At 35.9% G+C, this 24,945-nt stretch overlaps 3 protein-coding genes across 5 annotated transcripts; all 3 read right to left on the bottom strand.

The window, feature by feature from the left end:
* Positions 1–1,922: 1,922 nt before the first annotated feature.
* Positions 1,923–11,647, bottom strand: LOC123531203 (uncharacterized). Of its 3 annotated transcripts, none has more exons than XM_053517892.1 (6): positions 7,643–11,647; positions 6,784–7,349; positions 6,061–6,192; positions 5,642–5,684; positions 3,232–5,400; positions 1,923–2,678 (listed from the first exon to the last, which is right to left on the bottom strand). In XM_053517892.1, exons 4-6 carry the CDS (start codon positions 5,676–5,678, stop codon positions 2,236–2,238), a joined length of 2,649 nt encoding a protein of 882 aa, XP_053373867.1. In that variant the 5' UTR covers positions 5,679–5,684; positions 6,061–6,192; positions 6,784–7,349; positions 7,643–11,647; the 3' UTR covers positions 1,923–2,235. The 3 variants fall into 3 exon arrangements, with proteins under 3 accessions (XP_053373867.1, XP_053373866.1, XP_053373868.1); XM_053517891.1 differs by having other exon boundaries at positions 10,221–11,647; XM_053517893.1 differs by having other exon boundaries at positions 10,235–11,647.
* Positions 11,648–14,266: 2,619 nt separating this feature from the next.
* Positions 14,267–16,440, bottom strand: LOC128546839 (E3 SUMO-protein ligase ZBED1-like). The gene is made up of 4 exons (XM_053518233.1): positions 16,263–16,440; positions 15,612–15,882; positions 15,127–15,392; positions 14,267–14,733 (listed from the first exon to the last, which is right to left on the bottom strand). The coding sequence occupies exons 1-4, from the start codon at positions 16,438–16,440 to the stop codon at positions 14,267–14,269; spliced, it is 1,182 nt and encodes a 393-aa protein (XP_053374208.1).
* Positions 16,441–21,191: 4,751 nt separating this feature from the next.
* LOC123564634 (E3 SUMO-protein ligase ZBED1-like) lies at positions 21,192–24,396 on the bottom strand. The gene is made up of 4 exons (XM_053518232.1): positions 24,219–24,396; positions 23,561–23,678; positions 23,076–23,341; positions 21,192–22,681 (listed from the first exon to the last, which is right to left on the bottom strand). Exons 1-4 carry the CDS (start codon positions 24,394–24,396, stop codon positions 21,360–21,362), a joined length of 1,884 nt encoding a protein of 627 aa, XP_053374207.1. The 3' UTR covers positions 21,192–21,359.
* Positions 24,397–24,945: the final 549 nt, after the last annotated feature.

Raw genomic sequence — 24,945 nt, 5'->3', positions numbered from 1 at the left:
CGTAGGAAACAGATTTTTACCATGCGGAACAAATCCTCTAAGTCGTTCATATAAAACTATGTATGCACCATTACTTAAATCGAGAGTATTATCCTTAGCTTTTCCCAAACTAACACCAACAACCTCTGAATTGCTATGACTGTTCATAAGCTCATTGGAATTGAAAGCTACCGTCTTTTTAATATCTTTTTTTATCTGTTCCGTAATAACTTTGTCAGCGCCTTCGACCTCTAAAGCTGCTGATTCGGCGAGGAATGATTCTGAGGATACCCTGTTGTAACTCCTCTGAAAAGTGTCGAAGCCACGGAATTGCCCCTCAAATTACAGGAAAATCTTCTTAACGCTCTAAAGGCCATATTTATGACCCTTTCTTCATGAAACTTGGAAAGAATGTTTATCTTGATGATTCCTAGGCCAAGTTCGAAACTGGGTCAAAAGGGGGTCAAAAACTAGGTCATCACTCAAATCAAAGGAAAAGCTTCTTAACACTGTAGAGGCCACATTTATGACCCTATCTTCATGAAACTTGGTTAAAATGTTTATCTTGATGATTCCTAGGCCAAGTTTGAAACTGGGTCAATAGGGGGTCAAAAACTAGGTCACCACTCAGTTCAAAGGAAAAGCTTGTTAACACTGTAGAGGCCACATTTATGATCCTATCTTCATGCAACTTGGTCAGAATGTTTATGTTGATGATTCCAAGTCCAAGTTTCACAGGTGAGCGATATAGGGTCATCAAGACCCTCTTGTTTTGTTGAAAACATCGATAGCTGTAGCCTTTAAATGTTAACCATTAATCAATTAAGTTGCCCAAGAAGAATAACAGAGGACAGCGGTTGTACATGTAACATAGGAATAAGTCAAACTATGACACTTTATTTGCTTGGAGAATCTTAATTTCTTGGTGAAATTTTGGTTCCTTAGACACGTTTTAGGATTGCAGCTCCATCAAACTAAAACCCTAAAGCAGAGTGTGTAAAGATGTATGGTCAGCTTTTCTCAAAAACTATAGTTTGAACATTAAAGCCTTATAGGATAGAGGCTATAAAGTGAATTCGTCATTGTTAAGAAACCAGTACGGACAGCATAAAACTGCCTTTCAATGCAGCTATAAACAGATCTGCCCCATTACACTGGAACAATATCTTGCATGTTTTTTTTTTTTTGAAAAAAAGGGGTTTTTTTGCTTTTGTTTTGTTGGGTTTAACGTCCCACCGACACAATTGTAATGTGATATGGCGACATTCCAGCTTAGATGATTGAAATAGATACCCAGGGGACCCTCCGTGCATTAGTTCATTAATGGCGGGCACCTGGGTAGTCTAGAACCACCGACCTTCCGTAAGTCAGTTGGGTGGCTTCCTCACATAAGCTCGAAGCCACATTGGAGGCTCCCTGAAAAAATGGTGTAAAAACTTAATCGTAATAGCTCAAGAACCAAACCCTGAAAAGTAAATTTTGTTAGAACTGTGGCCCATTTTGTACCGTTGTTGGTTAAAGAATTTTGTTTAGAATAACCTTTTCTTCGATACAAGCACAGCTGTAGTATAATATTTATTCTTTATTACTAGACAAGTGAATAGACATATCACATTTACGGTCCCTTTTATGTATAGGCAGTTTGTATGTACTTCTTTAGTCATGCTTTTCTAATATGACCTTTAAATTGTTACTTGGTATACATCAACATAATTATAGAGACGTTCATGCCTATATTTCATAATGTATGAATTTGATCCTTTTTTGAATTGCTTAACATTTTGTGTTTACTCCAAATATCTACCATATATTATTATATTCTTTTAGTGAAAATATGGTTTATAATATGAAAACAGTATGAAAAATAATTTAAAAGATAGAGGAGTTTACAGGATTATCTCTTTTATACTGTATTTACTATTTGAATAAAATGCTAGGCTGCGTCGAACATTTTATCATCTTTATTATTCATTCAGTACGAAAAGACACGAATGTAAGACTCATTTTATCACATTTTTTTTCCTGCTGAAACAGTATAGTTTTATAAATACTGGTTAAGTTGGAAACCCATGCATTTCTTTGCTTACAGTTTTAATTTAGCCCTAAAACTTCTGTTTATTTGATGTATCAATTAAATCACATTAGTTTCAAGCCTTCTGTTACATTTCTAAATAGGAGCTTAAAACCGCAAGTATCTCAGTTCATTGCATAGTCACAACATCAAATATCAGTTGTTCACGTATGTTCACCTCTCATTTAATCATCAAACGTTTTCATTGTAACTTTTAAATTGTCGAGTTTGGTATAACTTGTTCTTGACAACCTGTTAAGTATTTTCTGAATTGGGATAGCGTAACAGTAACCGTCTGTTAATTTGCCAATGACCATCCCTATACAAGATAGTCTGTTATTTTCTCCTACAAGGAACACTCCAGCACCTGAATCGCCGAATTCAGAAAAAGGTTTGTTACCAAATCCACCGATGAAAAACAGGTTGTTCATAATTATTGGACTCCATGTACCTGTTAAAGGGTGTGTTGCAGTTATGGATACCGGGGAAATCCTTATCGCTGTTCCTTCAAGACAACACTGTCCTAAAGTAAGTTTCGTGGTTTTGCCAATTTTCACAACATTCCGCCGAAATGCTGCTTTTAAACTTGATACGGACCCATCGTTGTATTCTATTGTACCAGAAAATCCTATAAAGAATAACAAAATAAACCAGAGTTATATTATAAAGAGGCAGACTTTTATAGAGCGGATGTTGGTATTTCTGAATAATAATGCAGAAGAAAAAGACGGACAATAAATAATGACACAGCAAAAAGTTTACATGATAATTGCCTATAAAATATTTATTTTGATTAAAACTACAAAGAAATAGTACAGTTTAAACAAAACCATCAAACATTCTTTTAGAGAAGTCTAGTACTAGTATATGTTAATGGAGAAAGGCGTTTTCATAGTAAGAGGGTTCGATTTCATATTTCTATTGCTACATGCACGTTCAGGGGAATTCATTTCTTATTTCAGCAAGCGTCTGATTTTCAGACCTTAATATATTGCTTGCATTAGCAAGCGTCTGATGTTTCAGAACTTAAAAAACTGAATGTCATTTACAAGTTTGTCGTTCATGTATATCGTTCTCAATAGGTCCTGACTAAACGTACATATTCACATTTTGAACGGAAACGTCTGTTATTAACTAGCAGACCCTCCGCCATCAGCACTTAACTAAATTGTAATTCTAACCTGCTTCTTTAAGGTCACGACTCTGACAGGTGATGAAGGCGCCTTTACGTGGACTTCGTTTGGTAATTTTTACTAGTGCTGCGTCAGTTTCTTCATTATATGTACATGCAACAACTTCTCCGCAAACTTTGTCATTGGAACTAATACACAATTTATCAGCATCAGATGGTTGAACTACTTGTGTGCCTATCACGGATTGTTCATTCTTCGGCGTGGTAAAAAGATGACAAGCGGTTATAAATCCTGTTTCTTTCTTTTTTGCTTTATCGCTGCCCGATTCAATTTCAACGAATGGTCCGATTGTTGCAGCAAATTTGTTATTTGGAAAACCAATACTGCATCCCATCACTAAGTTTGGTACCTTCATTTCTGGGTAAAAATCATTAGAAGCATTATCTGCTAAAGGTATATAATAACCTTCTCTAACATCTGTCTTGAACTCCACTGTCTGATTTTGAGGATGTGTTAATTTCGTAGGAAAGAGATTTTCACCATGCGGAACAAATGCTTTAAGTCTTACATATAAAACTATGTAAGGACCATCACATAAATCGAGCGTATTATCCCTAGCTTTTCCCAAACTAACACCAACAACCTCTAAATTACTATGCTTGTTCATAAGCTCCATTGAATTGAAAGCTAGCGTCTCTTCAATATCTTTCTTTATCTGTTCCGTAATAACTTCGTCGGCGCGTTCGACCTCTAAAGCTGCTGATTCGGCGAGGAATGATTCTGAGGATACCCTGTTGTAACTCCTCAGAAAAGTGTCGAAGCCACGGAATTGTCTAAACGCACATTCGTTGCCGATGTCAAAGTTTTCTTTCATGAAACATACAAAGACAATATTTGTTGACTTTCTGGTTTTAAGATGGCATTCTGCCGGGTACACATGTACCAAATTCGGGTCCGATTCAAGCAGACCAAATTTAATACTGTTAAGAATAATTGTTTTTTCTCTTCCATTAGCCAGTTCGAAGTCGCCAATATCACAGCCCGCTGCCATCAGAATTTTCGCCGTTTCAATATCAAGCAGTTCCAAAACATTTTCTCTACTACAACTTCTCAATGCTACTCCAAAGTACTTTTCAGCATCACCTGATATTGCCGTTGAACTCAACTTTATGCAAAACGATTTGTAACCAAGTTTCATTTCTGATGTTGTTATATGCTGCAGGCCAACACATGTTTGTATTGCTGGATACAGTATCAATTTCATTTGATCTAAAAAATAAGATATTGTTGCCTCATCGGAAAGTAATTCTATGGACTTTAGGCATTTGTAGTTAACTGGTGTAAAGGCGCATCCTATCAATTTTAGAGATTTTAGTTGGGAAATGCTGGAGAGCTTGACTTTTGATGAAATTTCATCAAAACAAATTCTTTCAAATGTAAGTGAGGAAATATTTTTGTCTCCTATTTTCTGCACGGATTTGTTAAGAACTTTCTGTATTATACCTGTGGTTTTTCTCCCAAGTTTCAAATCTTCACTTACATTTCTTATTGTGAGTTTATGCACTGGTTTGGCCTTCACGGATGTCGTTCCTAATTGTCTCTCGTCTTTCAGATTGTGAATGTCCCTACTTCGGACCAGTTTAACGATTGTGTGTCTTTTAAGTGATTTATTTGTGCGTTCGAATACTCCTTTGACTATTGCGTCATAGAAATCTAAAATGACTAGACAATTTTTGCGTGCTGGGAGTACATCGTTTAGTACACCTTCACAAACTGTTTTGTAGGGCACATCCATCTTGCGTGACACTGAGTTCGAAACGACAATAACATCAGAGTATTGATATTCCTTCAAATTCGCAGACAAACCTGTTTCATTCTCTTGTTTGCTTTCTGCATTGAAATGATTTTTAAGGACGTTGTAAATGAACCATTCTTTTTCACTCCAGTGTGTTGATATATGCTCTTCATTTTCTGTACTGACAAAGATGGCTTGGTATCTTTTACTACCGAAAAGTAGATCGACAATACTGCTTTCAAGAAACTGTCCCTTTTCATAAGATTGAACCGTTTCTGCGACTAGTAGTTTTTGTTCAAACAACGGTTGTAGAGATGTTGATTTCAAAGCGTTTCCGGTGGCATCCGTTTGTCTGCAGATTATTGCATCTTCAGCGCTTTTGAAGTGTTGATAAACAGCATTTCTTATCTTTAATTCTAACTCTGAAATACACGTAAATAAATATAAGTCTGATCAAAACGTATGAAACTTAATCAACGTATTTTAAGGAAATAAAAGGCAAGTAAATTGCGCAATATCTTCTTTAAATGAAGTGCAGTAACTCAGCATCTATTAGTTACCTTTTCTTAAGGCACACTGCAGTTTAGTTTGAAATATCACCAAATTCTTATTTACATTTGATAGTAGGACAGAAATATAAAGAAGTAAAATGAGTCAGACAACCTGACGTTGAGAGACTTTCCTTCCGTTCAATGTCCATCGCTATCTGCAAAAATGGAAAGCGTCATTATAATTCGTCATTACAGTCAACAAATAAGTAATGAACTAGAACAGTATCAACTTAAATACTGTAGTTACTGTTTAACGCATACTTCACGTCTCAGTTACCAGGAAATACTATAATTAAGTCGCAATATATAAAATATTGCGATATATAAAATATATAAAATATTGCGAAATCAGTTTTATGAGTATTATTGACAAACTGTATATCATCGCTGAATTCTATATCAGTATTCATTTTTTATATGTTAAACGTTAAATTAAGTTCTAACTACGTTTATCAACACTGGAAGTACGACTTTAAATATCTAAAACTCAGGTATATTTGTAATGAAAAGGTGGTTCCTTCGACATCTTACCTTATCGAGAGATTGTATTGCCTTCTAAGACTTTCTGTCGCCTATTTTTGAAAGAATTACACAAAAGAATGTTATATCGTACACTGAACATATCCCTGCCGATTGTTTGATTCGTCTACATGTCTTGATGGCCTGAAAGAGTGTTTACAGAAGGGCTGTTGTTTGATATTGAAACATCACAATTCAAACTATGCTATATGTATAATTTTATAGTGTGCCTAATTGAAACAAAACATGAAACGCAAGCATTTCACATAAGTTTTAACTTACAGTTATTTCTATTCTTTATAAAATCAAGAGAATAATAATAATAATATCTAAATTCTACTATAGAATTTGACAGACTAGATATCTAGACAAAACGTTTTTGTCTGTCCGACAAGTCCGTAAGCATATGTGTCAAAGGGGCCTCCGTTGCCGAGTAGTTAAGGTCGCTGACTTCAAATCACTTGCCCCTCATCGATGTGGGTTCGAGCCTCACTCGGGGCGTTTAATTCTTCATGTGAGGTTGCCATCCAGCTGGCTTACGGAAAGTCGGTGGTTCTACCAAGGTGCCCGCTCGTGATGAAATAATGCACAGAGGGGCACCTGGGGTCTTCCTCCACCGTTAAAGCTGGACAGTCGCCATATGACCAATCATTTGTCGGTGCGACGTTAAATCAGAAAAAAATCTGGAGCTTTAGCAAAAAAAGATTTATCAATTAAATGCATTTTTGTACAAACCTTGTCTACGGTATATCGGATTTCGGACAACCGTTCTTGCTGAGTTTTAGCTGATTCTACTGTTTCATTGGGAAGCAGTTTCTGCAGTACAAATCTGTCATTTGAAATAAGACGAAGAAGTTCCAGTATATCTGTGCTTTCAGCCGACTGAGAACTTTTCTCCATATAACATTTAGCAATGTCCCAGTAGTTTCGAGTCCATTTGCTAATATCTGTATTTTTCACATTTGGTGAAAACTTCATGTGGCCCTTAATAATGTCCTCGTATATATAATCACATGTACTGTTTGGACAAGCTCTTTTCTCTTCCCCTTTCATTTTGCAAAAACAATAATTTAGTGACAGACATGTATTTTTGGAATGTCTTGGTTTTAGAGTATCCCGGTTGCATTCGAAGCACGGTTCGAGCCTGGTAAACCCTGAACTGGTGCTGTCCGGAATTCTAGCTAGCAACTTGTCATGTTGCTGCTTCACAGCTATTTCAATAAACTCATAAATACCAGTTTTAACAATATCCAATACTTCTTTCTGAGTTTCCATCATTTATTGTCTTTGCTTACGGTTATCTGAAATTGAAAAATTCAGTCATTAAAGTACATTGATGTATCTTTAACTGTTTATAAATATTATCACTGTCGAGTAGAATAAATGATCTTCACTACTATATTGTAAGGGAAGTAGGGTTTCCGGACTTTTATAAATGCTTCAGACAACCCCCATCTTTTATCACAGAGAGACATTTAGAATGGAAATCACTAACAATTTAACTAGGTCAAAGTCATAATCTACAATACTGATACTGCTGAAACACTACTTACATTCAGAATTTATTAGAAATAAACATTGAAAACACACTTACCTCTGCCAGGAATTCCGACTCGAACTGTTCTGTTTACATCAGTAAAACACTTATTATAAGAAAATGACTGTGTATATTTTGCTTAATGGACATATATAGGACATTAATAACTATAGGATACAATATACAGACATAAAATATTACCTTTTTGTTGAAATTCTCAATTGAATAGCTCAAATCAGATCCTGGCAGTTTATTACTGCTCTTACGGATTTGACTCCCTTGATTTCTGCATTTAAATCCTAATTTTATGTCAGAGACAACTTATAGATGACAACTTATTGTATGTAAAGAATGAATAAGTTTTATTCTGCCTTAGGAATATGTAAATTTCACTTTTATATTGTCTGTTTTTCTGTAACTTTGAGTAATATATCTCACCTGTTTGACCTTCAAGTTTTCAAGGCAGTAAAATTCAAATTCCTGTCCACTAGGAATTTTCAACTGCTAATAACCTTTCATAAGAGTAACAAACTATTGCAAGTAGTGTCTGTTATTCAGGAATATGTTTTAATTGATTTTTTTAAAGTTAATTTTGCTTTATAGCCATAACTGTAGTTGAAAATCTGATTTTTATGACATTGTCCTGGCAATATGGCTGCTTTGCTTCCAGGAATTGCAAATTCCTGCCTGACTCCCTGGATTAATGCAGGGTTAGGGTTCTGATTGGTTTATTTTGCTGGGCCTGGCAACTTCAGAGACTATAAATTTGTAACAGCCAGTGATGCAGCATTCTACTTTTTGGTCATCACTGAACAAAGGTCGTGAAAACAGGTGACAATTAATATTATTAAACTTGAACATTTTTAAGTACTGTCTGGTGCTCATATTAATAATGTGTTATTACTCCTGTTATTTCATGCTTATATTATAAAGAAGCTGCAGACCAAAAGCTCACAATATATTATCTGTAATTGTTGCACCACAATGGAAAACAGTTAGCAAATCAAATGTTCACTTAAACGAGTTGCAAAGACCATTATGAAATATGTTTCCTTTTCACCCGCTGGTGGAAAATAAAGAATAGTTGATATCAATATGAGCCATCTAAAAGCTCTGAACCAAACTAGATAACTCAGTTTAGCGTCATTTTTCATCATAATCTACACTCAATATAGCGTCATTTTACATCTTAATCTTCACTCAGTAGAGCGTCATTTTACATCTTAATCTTCACTCAGTAGAGCGTCATTTTACATCTTAATCTACATTCAGTAGAGTGTCATTTTACATCTTAATCTACACTCAGGAGAGCGTCATTGTACATCTTAATCTACACTCAGTATAGCAAAAATTTTAATTGTGAAACAGTGAACAAATCCAACAACAACAAACCTCAATGCCTGAAACAATTCCTACAAACCTTGTTAAATTTAGTACTTGAGAAGTCTATAGAGAGAAATTCATATTATAACTTAAAGGTGGTAAATCAAATCTGGGAAACATTTTAAGGTATATTTAAGTTTTCATATATTCATGAGAGAGATTTTTAAAGGCATAAAAAGGTCAATTAAAAGAATTAGATATCTATTTTAAATGTATATTTTGTAACTTTTATGAAATTTTGTTACTGTCTCCCTTAAATACAGGTGGCCATTTTCTTTTAATTTCACTTCTATTTCTAGTTTTATATCTACATTTGATACATATTGAGATATTCAACTGTCTGAATAAAAAAGCATATTAAAAACAGCATGTAGCTTCGGATTTTATCTATATTCAATCTAATATGGTTATTTTACTGTGACAGACAAAGGGAGGTTATAATAATTTTACAAACTTTAATTTTTAATTGATTTTGCAAAATATGTACTTGTCAATGCAAACCTTTGACAACTTTAAAACAGCAGTGCTAAAATTCAAATCAATTCTTCTGCAAAATATTTTTTTCATTAGAATAGCGCTATCTTGGTTGGGCAACCGGGAAAGGAAATTCAAATTTTAAAAATTCTTTCAATGAAAATCTTACATGTATTAAGAACTCTGATTAAAATATGATATGAAAAGAGAAGTCATAAACATATCGTTTTGCCATAAGACACGGTATGTTGAAGCTCAGACAGCGGAAAATATTCTAAATTGGAGGGGTTAACCCAGTTAATGGCAAGTACCTTGATTTAAACTTGATGGGCAAAACAGTTTAAATAAGACCTATCCACAGAGTTAAGCTTTATTTCATCTGCAAAACTTGACTGCACAAATTGAATCCATATCCCCATGAAATAGCCATTTTTGACAGAACAACGAAGTTTCATGCCTATGAAATTAAATTATAGCTGAATGACATATTTCAAAATTACTAAAATAAATTGGTATTTAGTGTAATCATTTCTGATGAATTAGATTATGTTTAACTTTCGGGTGTTACTTAAATGAGAAAATGATCTTTATTGCTTAGCTCATAGTCGTATATAATATCATTGTTTATATGGAATTTTAAGACATACTCAATAAAGCACTCAGAATGATTTTCAAAAACAATAACTGTTACTCAGTTTAAGAGAAAAACAAACGACAGTTTGATCTGTTACAAATTGCAGATTAAAGTCAAACAGACAGAAAAACAAATAAAACTTACCTTCATAATCTTACATTTTAGGCATTTCTAGTTTATCCAGATGACGAGTTGTACACCGGATTAATTTTGCTATGTAGGGGGGCATCTCAAAGTATTTAAAATAAAATCATTAGGCCAACTGAAATAAAACTTGGTTTAACGGCGGTCAAAATAATATAGTTGAAAATAAGTAAATTGGTGCCACGGCTTTATTTCTATTCATCAATAATTAAGGTAAACCCCATATTCTCTTAACAGTTTGGGAACATTTTGTTTTCATGAAATTGTTATAAAATTCATTGTTTTCTCTGATCAAGTCAGATAGACGCCGACGACGCCGAGGTGGCTCATCGTTTACTCCATCGTCGGAACAAAGTCCGGCCGCTATGTCATTGTGATCGGCTTCTTGACGCTGTGCTCGTTCAGCCCGACCGACTGCTTGCCGCGGTGGCGATCCATGCTGGTCATGTGCAATACGTTGCACAGGCCCATGCTGGTCAGCAGGTCTTAGTCGTGGTGCCACCACCTCGTCAGTAGCTCTAGATGGACATGCCACAGCTTGATCGAGGGCTATTGGCGGAAGTGCAACAACTTGGTTGGGAGCCCTCGGTGGAAGTGCCACGGGGTCTGGTCGTGCAGATGTGCATCTTGATCTACAAGTTGCCGTCCAGCCTGGTCTTCTGCCAGTGCTTGCCTAGGTTGAGTATGATTTACGAGTCTACGCTCCGTCACACGAATAAGCCCCACTTCTTGCCAGTTGTCTGATACAGATGAATAAACAAAACAAAAGACATGCATCATGTATTTCTTGCGGCAAAATGAATCTAAATGTATTGCTTTCTGTTTAAAACAACGTGATTTTAATTTTTCTCTTTAACTCCATTGAATAAAAACTACATTGACAAATCCAAACTCCCGAGATGATTGAAGTCGAAATATTATTAGCAATATCTCGTAAGTGTTGAACACATGAAACCACGATGGTCAAAACGAATAATATCGGTCACCATCGTGATTTCACGATTTCGCTTTTCACTGCCGTCGTTTTGACTTTCATCGTCACTGTTTCGTGTTTTGTACTCTTGACACACCGGGACATGATGGCCCGGACAGAACGCCGGATTAAAGTTTAGTTCGAACAACGATTTTTTTATCCTTTATGCCATATAATGAAATGATCTTATCAATTTTTATTTCTAACATTTTTACCTGATATATTGATCTTCTATGTTCCCTCGTGTTGCCATCAATTTTGATAATTTATCGACATCCTGTCCCTAAGTTGTTTAACTGAGCCCGTCTTTCATAACTAATGAGACGCTGCAGACAAACGGTCGGTATTTTGCCGAACATCTTCAACAGCATCTGTCCATCTAGTCGGGTGTTCCCGATAAGATCGTAAAATTAATAAAGTCTCCTCCTTGGAGATTCTTACATATTTCTTTTTTTCGCTGTAGAAGTGTTCCTATAGCTGTAAGTGCTATAGATGGAGAATCTCATCAGATATAATGGCCAGAAATAAAACCACAGGAACATTTTTTATTGAGGGCACTGCTGTTTTCACACTCAGTATTTATACACAGGTTGCTGTTGATGTACCTGGTTTTATACGCCATATAGAGAGCGGATATTCAGGACATCTAAACGATGCTCGGCAGCACGGGTTGATGCAGCAGATAGGTACTGATTTTCCATTTCCGGAGGAGTTGCTCCTCTTTTGGGACAAATTTATCCAAATCGGAGTTGTTTCATGACGCCATACACGTCCGCTCATTTGAGGCGAAAGCATCCCGGAGAAGGACGAAAATGCCGAAAACCTAACAGATATATCAGGAAATATAGAGTGTGTGTTAAGCGTTCAATAGGTGTTGGAACTTAGTGGAGTCAGCCTAGAAATATCCTTTCACAGTTAACATATGTGCATCTCTTGTTTGCAGATGCAGAAAAAGGGAATTAATTCTGTACAGATCACATTAAATAAAGTGACAAATCCGTTTGATTTTTTTTGTAGTTTACAAAGTGACTCTCATTAACTAATAACATCTTGCTACAGCCCTGTATTTTGATCAGTTTTGTATAAACAATTTGCTTGAGAAAACCCCCAGCTTTTTATGGTCATACGAGATCTAAGTATGCATTGGAATAGGCTAAAAATGCGTAATTTCAGGTATAAGTTAACAAATATTATAAACAGGGTAATGCAATACTTATATGATGCGCATTTGTACCATTGGCAAGTGTCCAATAGTGTAAATATGGATTCATTTATATACACGTATTTTAAAGACTGTTCTTCACGAATGTTTATAAAACGTGTACATTTTCCTTTGCATTGGTAAAAAAAAAAGTTTTAAGATTGTGTTTGTGAAAGTGTTGTAAAAGTATTATCATAAGTTAATCAAATTGATTCATTCTAAGTTATTAGTTTTTGAAACGTTAGAATGTTCCACTTTACTTTATGTGTTGTGGTCTATAATCCTCGCGCGTGTGGCTTGTTAAAGAACAGGTTAAAGCAAGAAGGCTTAAGCAGCTTCTTTATATAAATACACATGGGACCCGCTTCGCTCTCGTCCTTCGAATCTTTATCAAGTGCTCCTTTTTTTAAATTTGCCGAAACGCCATGTGCTTAACCCTTTGTCGGTCATATTACCGAAGTCTGTCATTACGCTTATATATATGGACTATTGATGCATATCTAGGTTCTGATCGAACCTCTCCTTGCCCCCATACCACTTGAAATTAGTCTGTGAACTTCTGCTGCAGTAATTTTCCTCCAGCTTTGTACACCTCTGTATATATGTTTTATACTCCATGGGCTTTACAGTAGTGTTGTAAAATCGGTTTCAAAACAAAATCGATAATCGAATCGAATCCGAACAGCTATTTCGATTCACAATCGATTATATAATCGAAAGTAAAAGCATTCAGACTTACCTATAATTATACTCTTATTATAGATTCCACTTAGGCAATACATTTCAGATTATTTCATGCATGTTTTGTTAGTCCTTTAAAGAAAGAAGGTTTACAACAGAATCCAAGAAATATTCAAAAATAATTTTAATTGGTAGATTCTTAGTTCTTTTTAAGTACAAAGTACATCTATTATCTTAACATCTAGCAAAGAAAAATTTAGTTCAGTAAACTTGCAAACTTGCACATTAACAGTTAACACTTTTATGTAACAATACAATAGTCTTCTCATTCTACAATTTACCAGTATTGGTCCATGTTCATTTTAAGAAATATAAGTTTATTGATCAAATCAGGATTCAACCTTGACCTCTTTTTGTTAACCAAAGATCCAGCTAAACTGAAAACACGCTCACTAGGGACAGAGGAAGCTGGGATGGCCAGGTATTTTTTTGCTAAGACAGCCAACCTTGGATAAACATACTGGTTTTTCTCCCACCATTGCAGAAGACTTAACTTAGAATCATCTGCATCCCTGTTTGAGGCAAGGTACCGTTCAATTTCTTGTTCAATAACTGCTGAAACTGGTGTCTTTTCAACTCGTGTGACCATGACATCATCAAACCACTCATCCATGTCAGAGCATTTTATTTTCTTTGCTACTGGTTCACAGTCTGATGTAATATTATTATCACCTGAAGTGGATGCATTTTCAGTAACTATGTCATCTTGTTCAACAACAATGTTATCTGGTAAGTTTGGTAACTCTGGAAGAGCTTCGGTGGATGAAACTTCAAGTTCAGGTTTTTTTTTTAACTTTAACTTGCAAGTTTCCATTCTCGTCTACTAAACCAAGTGCTTTATCCAAAAGAAGACGACGTCCAGCTTCTTGCTCATGAACAGGTAAAAAAGACAGAGACTTTGTGTCAGGGTTCAGGAGGGCAGCCATGACAGGTATTTCTTCATAATCTGTTCTCTTTGTAAGTTGCTCTTGCAGTTTTCCAACAACTTTTTTTAAGGTAGCTGATTCTGAATGACTTTGTAACTCAGAATGTTTCTGATTTTGGCCATGCTAACTAGAACCTTGTTCATAGTGGGGCTGTTTTCAGCGCATAGTATTGTTGTGGCCTTTTCAAAGGGTGACAACAACTTGATCAAGCCTTCAACAATATTTTGTTCCTCAAAAGAAGACAGTATGACCTAAGATTGTTGCATGTAGTTTTATTAATGTTCAGCTTATCGTCACTAGCAATGGCTAGAATTGCAGCAATCTGCTCAGAGAGCCGTCGTAACATTGCCAAAGTACTGTTCCACCTAGTCGGGACATCATTTATTAACTTATGTCCTATTAGGTTCCGTGTATCAGAGTACACAAGTATCTGCTTGTCAAGCAGGCAATCATTGAGACTTGTAGATTGGTGGAAAAGGGTTACAATCTTTCGAGATTTCCCAAGTATTCGAGAGACTTCTGGAACATCCAGTGAATTCTTCACTGCCAAATTCAGCCGATGTCCGTAACAGCCAAATCGCTCCCATCCTAACAATTGTATCGCCTTCCTTTCATTTGCAGCATTGTCTGTTACCGCAGTTGGGACAGGAATATTCCAATCAGACACCATCTCTGAAATAGAGTAACAAAAACAATGTTATAGGTTTACAAATTTTACATTTGCATAAAATTGCATATATTGGTCTTATAAGATGCTTTACAAAAATTGTGTGCAAAGAGTTATCACCATCTATTATTCAATTTATTTATGTAAAAAGATCCCTTTGAAGCACTGAATGCAATCAAAGGTTATAATAGTAGACTTGCTTTGATTCTGTTCATGAGAGGTAATGAAATATGCAACACCTTTCATGACCCTAACACCAGCTATGAGCCAGCTTTATACTGATTAATCAAAGAAATGGCTACATGTATGCAGAATTTTTGCAACAATTATAATAATAGAAAAATTGACCAAAGTTTATTTATTCAGTATAGCTGGGAATTTCTCAGATTTGTTTATACCTTTTAGCCGCTCTGCTATATGTTCACCAGTGTGAGAGCCCTCAACTTTAGTAGTTTGAAGTACAGCTGAGCGAAGTTCCCAGTTACTATTGATGAAGTGGGCTGTTACAGTGTCATAACTCTCAGTCGCACAACTGGTCCAACCATCATGTGTTATTGCCAGATGGCCTCCTACAGGTGGCAATTCATTCTGTAGCTTGACAGTCATCTGACGCATTTTTCCATCCAGAGACTTTTGAACATCATATCTGCTTGGTGGCTTATACCTAGTATAAAAAGAAAAAAGTAGGAAAATGTTTTACTAGCAGAAATAGATAAAGTAATATTTTAGTGTAAAAAGTTTGCATTTGAAAATTACTGAGAAGTTGAGTGAGAACCTTGTGATCATTACCTTCATTATCTACAAAAAAATTCATTGGTCAAACTAGTTAATTTAATATTGTAACAAATGATACAAAAAACGCATAAGTCACTCTAAAAATTACCTAGGATCAAGCTCCTTTACAAAGTTTTTGAAGAAAGGACTATCAACCAGACTTAGTGGCAGAGCTTTCCCCACAATCAGTTTATGAACATGGTCATCTAACTTCCGTTTCTTCTCAAGAGAGACATTTCCGACAGGCCGAAGTTGAAAATCAATTTTTGGCTGAGTGGTTTTCTCCTTCTTGGGGGTCGGTGTTGAAGCCGATTCTGGTGGTAAATCTACTTGGTGCCTGTGATGTTTGTCAAGATGTTGTTGCAGATTTGTAATGTTACCTATAAAACAAAAATATACTATGCTTTTATCATTACTTGGGACTAGTGATGTTTATTAAAATTGTACTCGTAAATACTTTTCTTGATAAGTAAATTAAACCAATAACAAGTGTCAAGTGATCATGGTGAATACATTTAATGTATCTAGGGAAGGCATTTTTACTTTTAACTATAAATTTCTATAAGTATAAAATTGATTAATTTAATCTCAATCTCGTTGGCTTGATAAGATAAATATAAAACAAGACAGTTCAAGACTATTTCAAAATAAGGTTGACAAATTGACAGACACAGAGAGGTACATCGGGATCATTGTTTAATAATTCACAAAGTCCATACGAATTACGAAGGGTTCGAATAGTTTGGGTACGAAAACATACCTTTGTTCACATATAATTTTCGGCAGAGTTTGCAAATAACAGATTGCATGTTGAGGTTTTCTTTAATAGGTGGTCCTTGTTTTGTTTTTCCGAAGCCAAAATAAGCCCACACAGTCGACCGAACTTTTCCTGGAAAGGGAAATATTTCGGTGTCCGCATTGACACTTTTTTCTGCCATTTTAACGTGTGAGAGTGACGTCCCTTGCGGTTTAATTAACGAAATGTATGAAAATAACGGATATATGGAATGAACGGAAAGGGATCAATTGCGCGAAAAGCGCTAGCGACATCGATTTCAGAACTCCAACATCGATAGTCGGCGACCTGCGGCTGCCGGCGACGATTATTCGATTTAACTCGATCATCGTTTCATCACTACTTTACAGCTAGACAGATTGATGATTACTTTCTTGACTTCAGAACACAAGGTAGAATGTTTAAGTCAATGTTGATCACAACTATAGATAAGCTTGATATGACTTCAATATTGCAGGTGTTGAGCGCCGGATAACTGATTCGGAAAACAGTTAGAATCGACATAAGAGCCATTGCCAAAACAACAAAAATAATAAAAGGTAAGAGTAGATTTTACGGAAGCACAGACCATCCCAAACACAGTCATAGAGCCATGCATCGCAAAGTTGGCCTGAAACAAAAAAAAAACAACAGCAAAAAACTAACGGAAAACATAGCAAGACGCGAGTATTTGTACAATCCAGGAAACAGGCATTGAGCGAAGTAAACATAAGATGTGAGATATATGTAAAATAAATAAATTTAAACTGAACTAAAATTTCATCATTGATTGAGAACGGTATCAGATTTTTCAACCCAACGCTTCAAGATCTTGGCATTTTCCCCTTTGAGAATCCATTAACATGGAAAATAACCGTTTTCATGGATACACAGAAATGCTTGATTTTTTTCCTTTTGTAATCATCTGACATTAACCCACGCTTCGGCTGAGTTTGACTCTTGAATGGTCCAGACTTTGAATTTTCTTTCGCAAGGTAGGCATTTTAGTTCTTCAGTTCCATCAAAAGTCACTGGTGTATGCGTTCGGTTCTTAAGTGCTAAAATGCTCTATTGATCCTCCACAAGGGATTGGCCGAGCTCTAGATCTTCAAGCTGATTGTGTGAGTTATTTGATAATATTTCTGCTACCCAGGTCTTTTATCCTTTAGCCTGCTGGAGACAAGTGATTCTGCCTTTGCGACCAGTGCAGACCAAGATCAGTCTGCACTGTTCGCTATTCAGTCAGTAAATTTTCAGTGAACACTCCTTTAAATAATAAATGGTACTGTCCAAATTGAAAGATGGACAAGACCTGCCCGCTTAGCTCAGTAGGGAGAGCGTTGGTCTACGGATCGCGGGGTCGCGAGTTCGATCCCCGGGCGGGGTGTATGTTCTCCGTGACGATTTGATAAAAGACATTGTGTCTGAAATCATTCGTCCTCCACCTCTGATAATTCATGTGGGGAAGTTGGCAGTTACTTGCAGAGAACAGGTTGTACTGGTACAGAATCCAGGAACACTGGTTAGGTTAACTACCCGCCGTTACATGACTAAAATACTATTGAAAACGGCGTTAAATCACAAACAAACAAACAAACAAAAGATGGACAAGTCCATTTTAGGAATTTAGCAGGGGAAGGGTTAAGCTGAATTACATTTAACTTTCTGTCAGTTTTCTTCTCTTTCGGACATCTAGAGGGATGAACACGGAGAAGAGTTTGGAAATAATGTGCTTGTGATCGGCCTACTATACTGCACCACATGGCCACACGCACATCGCTAGGACTCACGTGAGTCTTTATGATAAACGAACCTCATTGTGGTTAAATGGACATATGGAAGTTTTGTTGTAAATTGATTGTTGTTCTTTCATACCAAATTCCATTTTTTACAAGCATGATCGAAACAGATAATAAGAATGCCAAATGCCACCGAAGCAACCCTTGGGATTAGATCGATGAACATTTGTGTTAAGTTTAGGGTTAGGGTTAATGACATTGACCTTGACCTGAGAGATCCGGGTCATAAGCGCGACACACCTTCTCAATATGGTTAAGATTTGTGTCAAATTATTTTCAAGTTGGACAAGAATTTACACGGACGCACACACACACACACGGACGGACGGACAGTGCAATTTAAATATGCCCACCTTCGGGGCATAAAAACTAACCTTGTCAACAATTTATAATGCGCAATTTCACTTTAACCGCACTGATAAAAATGATTACACCGAAGCAAGTGAACAATATCTTACTGATAGAATTAGATTTCACAAAACTAGATTACACCGTAACTAGTGGACAATGTATAATTTATTGTCCAATAAAATTCAAGAAGTGATTACACTGAATACATTTTCATTACCCATCGCGAGATAAGTTGACATTTTTTATCTTGAGTATTGAATGTCCCACTTTACTTTAAGTGTTATGGTCTGTATAGTCCTCACATATGTGCTCGTTAAAGAACAGCTTAAAGCAAAAGAAACATAATCTACTTCTATATCTAAATGTACTTAGGACCCATTTCGCTCTTACTCCTGGAATGTACATCATAATTTTTCAAATTTACCCATTTATATTTGTCTGTCATATTACTGGTGTCTGTCAATTCGCTTGTACATATAGACTTTTGTGGCATGAGTCCTCTCCTTGGCCCCATATCACCTGAAATAGGTCTGTAAACTTCTGTTGCAGTGTTATGTCACCAGCTCTTTACACCTCTGGAATAATTACTTTCTTGACCATCAGAACGCTGGGAGGAGTGTATAAAATAGTCATTGTTGATCTCCACTTAGATGTGCTTGATATAACTTCATTACTGTAGGTGTCCAGTTAGAATAGCCATAAGAGCGGGATTCTAAGCCTTACCAAAGATAAAAGGTAAGGGTAGATTTCCTGGAAGCACAGAACCACAGCCATATAGCCATGCATTGCAAAGTAGGCGAGTACTGGTGCAGTTAGGAAACAGTCTTCGAGTGATGCAAAAAATGAGTGGCGAGATATATGTAAAATAAGTATATTTAAACTTAACTAAAATTTCATCGCTAATTGAGATCGGTACTGGTTTGCTCAACTCAGCGATTGAACATCTTGGCATTTTTCCTATAGAATCAATAAATTTGTAGAAAACCCGTTTTCATGGGTTTACAGAAATGCTTGATGCTTCTTTCATTTTTTAAACCACTGACTTTAACCCATCCATTTGCTGAGCCTGGCACTTGAATGATGCGGACCTTGAATTTTCTTGTCCCAAAGAAGTCATAAAAGGTGGGCATTTTAGTTCTTCAGTTTTATGAACAGTCATTGATGTATGCGTTTGGCTTATCCTCAAGTACTTAAATGCTCCATTGATCCTCCACAAGGCATTGGTCAAGTTCTAGATCTTCCAGTCTGTTGTGTGAGTCATCCGAGAAATTTCTGCAACCTAGGTCTTTAAAGCTCTAATACATTTAGCTTTCTGACAGTTCCCTTCTATTAAGGACATCTAGAGGGATTGATACGTAGAATGCGTTTGGAAATAATGTGCTCGTGACCTGTCAACCTTGGCCGCCCGCACATCGCTCCTGCACTTTTTTTCTCGATATGACATTATCGATGTAATGCTTAGAGCGACAATGCGCTGATGATGTTTCAGGTACGAAGCCGGAACTTGATGTTGGTGAAGCGGGAAATGCTGGTTTTAAAGCTGCAGAAACAAGTTGTTGTTGCGCTTGTTAGGTCCCTTTGTAGTTCGGAATTTTGCATTTATTTTCAGCACAGTGGATTTTGTCTTACAGGTGTTTTTATCTACAATGGGACGTTAAAAAGAAAACCGCAATGTCACACACTGTCTGCTGTCAGAATTCTGTATCATTTCAATACTTTTAAATGGGCGTTTTTAAATATAACAGTTTATTTCTATACTCATTGGTCAAAATATACCTATAGCTTAAACACAGCTAAAACCTTGTAACACAGTTTAGAGGGCTAGATTTTTATAGATGTTCTTCATAGGTACAGCTTTATTACTCACACTGCCTATCACTGTTCTTGAGCTTTTGTTACTTACTGCAACCTTTAATCAGAAGGATTGAGTTTATGAAAACATGTCTGGTAAACATGACTAGGACTCACGTGAGTCTTTATGATAAATGAACCTCATTGTGGTTAAATAGACATAAGGACGTTTTGTTGTAAATTTTTGTAGCAAATGCCATTTCTTACAAGTTGTATCGAAACAAATAATTACAATATAATATCAAAAACACTTACCTAGTTAACAATTCGTAATGCGCATTCCACATTTACCTGACTGATGAAAATGATTACACTGAAAATATCGTACTGATAGAATTGGATTTCACTATAACGTAATGATAAAACTAGATTACACCGTAACTAGTGGTCAATGTATAATTCATTGTCCAATGAAATTGATAACGCTGAGTACATGTTCATCACTCATCGCGATAAGTTGACATTTTTATCTTCTATCACCACCCTTGTTATCCGGATAATACGAAATGCTGTGATAATTCCAAAATGCTACAAAATGACAGATGAACGCTTCTGAAAATTTCAGGTTTTTCGGTAAGTTGCTGTGGCTTGATAATAGATTTTAACCACCAGATGTTGCAAAAGAACGAATGGTGATTTGTTTCCATGAAACTCAAATTATTTTACTTTATTTTTGTGAATACAATACACAATAGTGTTGTAAAATCGGTTTCAAAACAAAATCGATAATCGAATCGAATCCGAACAGCTATTTCGATTCACAATCGATTATATAATCGAAAGTAAAAGCATTCAGACTTACCTATAATTATACTCTTATTATAGATTCCACTTAGGCAATACATTTCAGATTATTTCATGCATGTTTTGTTAGTCCTTTAAAGAAAGAAGGTTTACAACAGAATCCAAGAAATATTCAAAAATAATTTTAATTGGTAGATTCTTAGTTCTTTTTAAGTACAAAGTACATCTATTATCTTAACATCTAGCAAAGAAAAATTTAGTTCAGTAAACTTGCAAACTTGCACATTAACAGTTAACACTTTTATGTAACAATACAATAGTCTTCTCATTCTACAATTTACCAGTATTGGTCCATGTTCATTTTAAGAAATATAAGTTTATTGATCAAATCAGGATTCAACCTTGACCTCTTTTTGTTAACCAAAGATCCAGCTAAACTGAAAACACGCTCACTAGGGACAGAGGAAGCTGGGATGGCCAGGTATTTTTTTGCTAAGACAGCCAACCTTGGATAAACATACTGGTTTTTCTCCCACCATTGCAGAAGACTTAACTTAGAATCATCTGCATCCCTGTTTGAGGCAAGGTACCGTTCAATTTCTTGTTCAATAACTGCTGAAACTGGTGTCTTTTCAACTCGTGTGACCATGACATCATCAAACCACTCATCCATGTCAGAGCATTTTATTTTCTTTGCTACTGGTTCACAGTCTGATGTAATATTATTATCACCTGAAGTGGATGCATTTTCAGTAACTATGTCATCTTGTTCAACAACAATGTTATCTGGTAAGTTTGGTAACTCTGGAAGAGCTTCGGTGGATGAAACTTCAAGTTCAGGTTCTTTTTTAACTTTAACTTGCAAGTTTCCATTCTCGTCTACTAAACCAAGTGCTTTATCCAAAAGAAGACGACGTCCAGCTTCTTGCTCATGAACAGGTAAAAAAGACAGAGACTTTGTGTCAGGGTTCAGGAGGGCAGCCATGACAGGTATTTCTTCATAATCTGTTCTCTTTGTAAGTTGCTCTTGCAGTTTTCCAACAACTTTTTTTAAGGTAGCTGATTCTGAATGACTTTGTAACTCAAGAATGTTTCTGATTTTGGCCATGCTAACTAGAACCTTGTTCATAGTGGGGCTGTTTTCAGCGCATAGTATTGTTGTGGCCTTTTCAAAGGGTGACAACAACTTGATCAAGCCTTCAACAATATTTTGTTCCTCAAAAGTAAGACAGTATGACCTAAGATTGTTGCATGTAGTTTTATTAATGTTCAGCTTATCGTCACTAGCAATGGCTAGAATTGCAGCAATCTGCTCAGAGAGCCGTCGTAACATTGCCAAAGTACTGTTCCACCTAGTCGGGACATCATTTATTAACTTATGTCCTATTAGGTTCCGTGTATCAGAGTACACAAGTATCTGCTTGTCAAGCAGGCAATCATTGAGACTTGTAGATTGGTGGAAAAGGGTTACAATCTTTCGAGATTTCCCAAGTATTCGAGAGACTTCTGGAACATCCAGTGAATGCTTCACTGCCAAATTCAGCCGATGTCCATAACAGCCAAATCGCTCCCATCCTAACAATTGTATCGCCTTCCTTTCATTTGCAGCATTGTCTGTTACCACAGTTGGGACAGGAATATTCCAATCAGACACCATCTCTGAAATAGAGTAACAAAAACAATGTTATAGGTTTACAAATTTTACATTTGCATAAAATTGCATATATTGGTCTTATAAGATGCTTTACAAAAATTGTGTGCAAAGAGTTATCACCATCTATTATTCAATTTATTTATGTAAAAAGATCCCTTTGAAGCACTGAATGCAATCAAAAGTTATAATAGTAGACTTGCTTTGATTCTGTTCATGAGAGGTAATGAAATATGCAACACCTTTCATGACCCTAACACCAGCTATGAGCCAGCTTTATACTGATTAATCAAAGAAATGGCTACATGTATGCAGAATTTTTGCAACAATTATAATAATAGAAAAATTGACCAAAGTTTATTTTATTCAGTATAGCTGGGAATTTCTCAGATTTGTTTATACCTTTTAGCCGCTCTGCTATATGTTCACCAGTGTGAGAGCCCTCAACTTTAGTAGTTTGAAGTACAGCTGAGCGAAGTTCCCAGTTACTATTGATGAAGTGGGCTGTTACAGTGTCATAACTCTCAGTCGCACAACTGGTCCAACCATCATGTGTTATTGCCAGATGGCCTCCTACAGGTGGCAATTCATTCTGTAGCTTGACAGTCATCTGACGCATTTTTCCATCCAGAGACTTTTGAACATCATATCTGCTTGGTGGCTTATACCTAGTATAAAAAGAAAAAAGTAGGAAAATGTTTTACTAGCAGAAATAGATAAAGTAATATTTTAGTGTAAAAAGTTTGCATTTGAAAATTACTGAGAAGTTGAGTGAGAACCTTGTGATCATTACCTTCATTATCTACAAAAAAATTCATTGGTCAAACTAGTTAATTTAATATTGTAACAAATGATACAAAAAACGCATAAGTCACTCTAAAAATTACCTAGGATCAAGCTCCTTTACAAAGTTTTTGAAGAAAGGACTATCAACCAGACTTAGTGGCAGAGCTTTCCCCACAATCAGTTTATGAACATGGTCATCTAACTTCCGTTTCTTCGTTTCTTCTCAAGAGAGACATTTCCGACAGGCCGAAGTTGAAAATCAATTTTTGGCTGAGTGGTTTTCTCCTTCTTGGGGGTCGGTGTTGAAGCCGATTCTGGTGGTAAATCTACTTGGTGCCTGTGATGTTTGTCAGATGTTGTTGCAGATTTGTAATGTTACCTATAAAACAAAAATATACTATGCTTTTATCATTACTTGGGACTAGTGATGTTTATTAAAATTGTACTCGTAAATACTTTTCTTGATAAGTAAATTAAACCAATAACAAGTGTCAAGTGATCATGGTGAATACATTTAATGTATCTAGGGAAGGCATTTTTACTTTTAACTATAAATTTCTATAAGTATAAAATTGATTAATTTAATCTCAATCTCGTTGGCTTGATAAGATAAATATAAAACAAGACAGTTCAAGACTATTTCAAAATAAGGTTGACAAATTGACAGACACAGAGAGGTACATCGGGATCATTGTTTAATAATTCACAAAGTCCATACGAATTACGAAGGGTTCGAATAGTTTGGGTACGAAAACATACCTTTGTTCACATATAATTTTCGGCAGAGTTTGCAAATAACAGATTGCATGTTGAGGTTTTCTTTAATAGGTGGTCCTTGTTTTGTTTTTCCGAAGCCAAAATAAGCCCACACAGTCGACCGAACTTTTCCTGGAAAGGGAAATATTTCGGTGTCCGCATTGACACTTTTTTCTGCCATTTTAACGTGTGAGAGTGACGTCCCTTGCGGTTTAATTAACGAAATGTATGAAAATAACGGATATATGGAATGAACGGAAAGGGATCAATTGCGCGAAAAGCGCTAGCGACATCGATTTCAGAACTCCAACATCGATAGTCGGCGACCTGCGGCTGCCGGCGACGATTATTCGATTTAACTCGATCATCGTTTCATCACTCATACACAATATGTTAAATAGTTTACAAAATCCATGTAAGTTTAGTTTGAAAATTCATATTTAGAATTGCTTTTTATGCTTGTAATTCACTGTATATACAGCTCTACAATTTCACTATCTGACATAGTTTAGAGTAAGTTGTTTACGTTTGCCGTTTTTATGTCAAAACCATTTATATTGATCCTTGTGTGAAAAATGGACAATAGCCGAAAATGACCATGGATAATGCCCTACATGTGTTGTCTTTGAAAGTGGATAATAACCGTCATTGACTTCTTTCATTTACATACCATTACACATTGACCAGTTTGTGTGTGTGGACATGTTTTGGTGAATGAGTTTATAACAAC

This window comes from Mercenaria mercenaria, chromosome 11 (assembly GCF_021730395.1).
Source record: "Mercenaria mercenaria strain notata chromosome 11, MADL_Memer_1, whole genome shotgun sequence".
In the NCBI taxonomy this organism is placed as follows: domain Eukaryota; kingdom Metazoa; phylum Mollusca; class Bivalvia; order Venerida; family Veneridae; genus Mercenaria; species Mercenaria mercenaria.
This window is presented reverse-complemented; position numbering and strand designations above follow the sequence as displayed.

Bases quoted from the DNA above. Each gene is read 5' to 3' on its own strand.
- LOC123531203 (XM_053517892.1), bottom strand. From the start codon at position 5,678: ATGGACATTGAACGGAAGGAAAGTCTCTCAACGTCAG. The intron at 5,401-5,641 runs GTTGTCTGACTC...CGTGTATTTCAG, and splicing joins GGAAAGTCTCTCAACGTCAG to AGTTAGAATTAAAGATAAGA. The intron at 2,679-3,231 runs GTTAGAATTACA...TATTCTTTATAG, and splicing joins TCGTGACCTTAAAGAAGCAG to GATTTTCTGGTACAATAGAA.
- LOC128546839 (XM_053518233.1), bottom strand. From the start codon at position 16,440: ATGGCAGAAAAAAGTGTCAATGCGGACACCGAAATATTTCCCTTTCCA. The intron at 15,883-16,262 runs GTATGTTTTCGT...TTTGTTTTATAG, and splicing joins AAAATTATATGTGAACAAAG to GTAACATTACAAATCTGCAA. The intron at 14,734-15,126 runs GTATAAACAAAT...ACTCTATTTCAG, and splicing joins TATAGCAGAGCGGCTAAAAG to AGATGGTGTCTGATTGGAAT.
- LOC123564634 (XM_053518232.1), bottom strand. From the start codon at position 24,396: ATGGCAGAAAAAAGTGTCAATGCGGACACCGAAATATTTCCCTTTCCA. The intron at 23,679-24,218 runs GTATGTTTTCGT...TCTCTTGAGAAG, and splicing joins AAAATTATATGTGAACAAAG to AAACGAAGAAACGGAAGTTA. The intron at 22,682-23,075 runs GTATAAACAAAT...ACTCTATTTCAG, and splicing joins TATAGCAGAGCGGCTAAAAG to AGATGGTGTCTGATTGGAAT.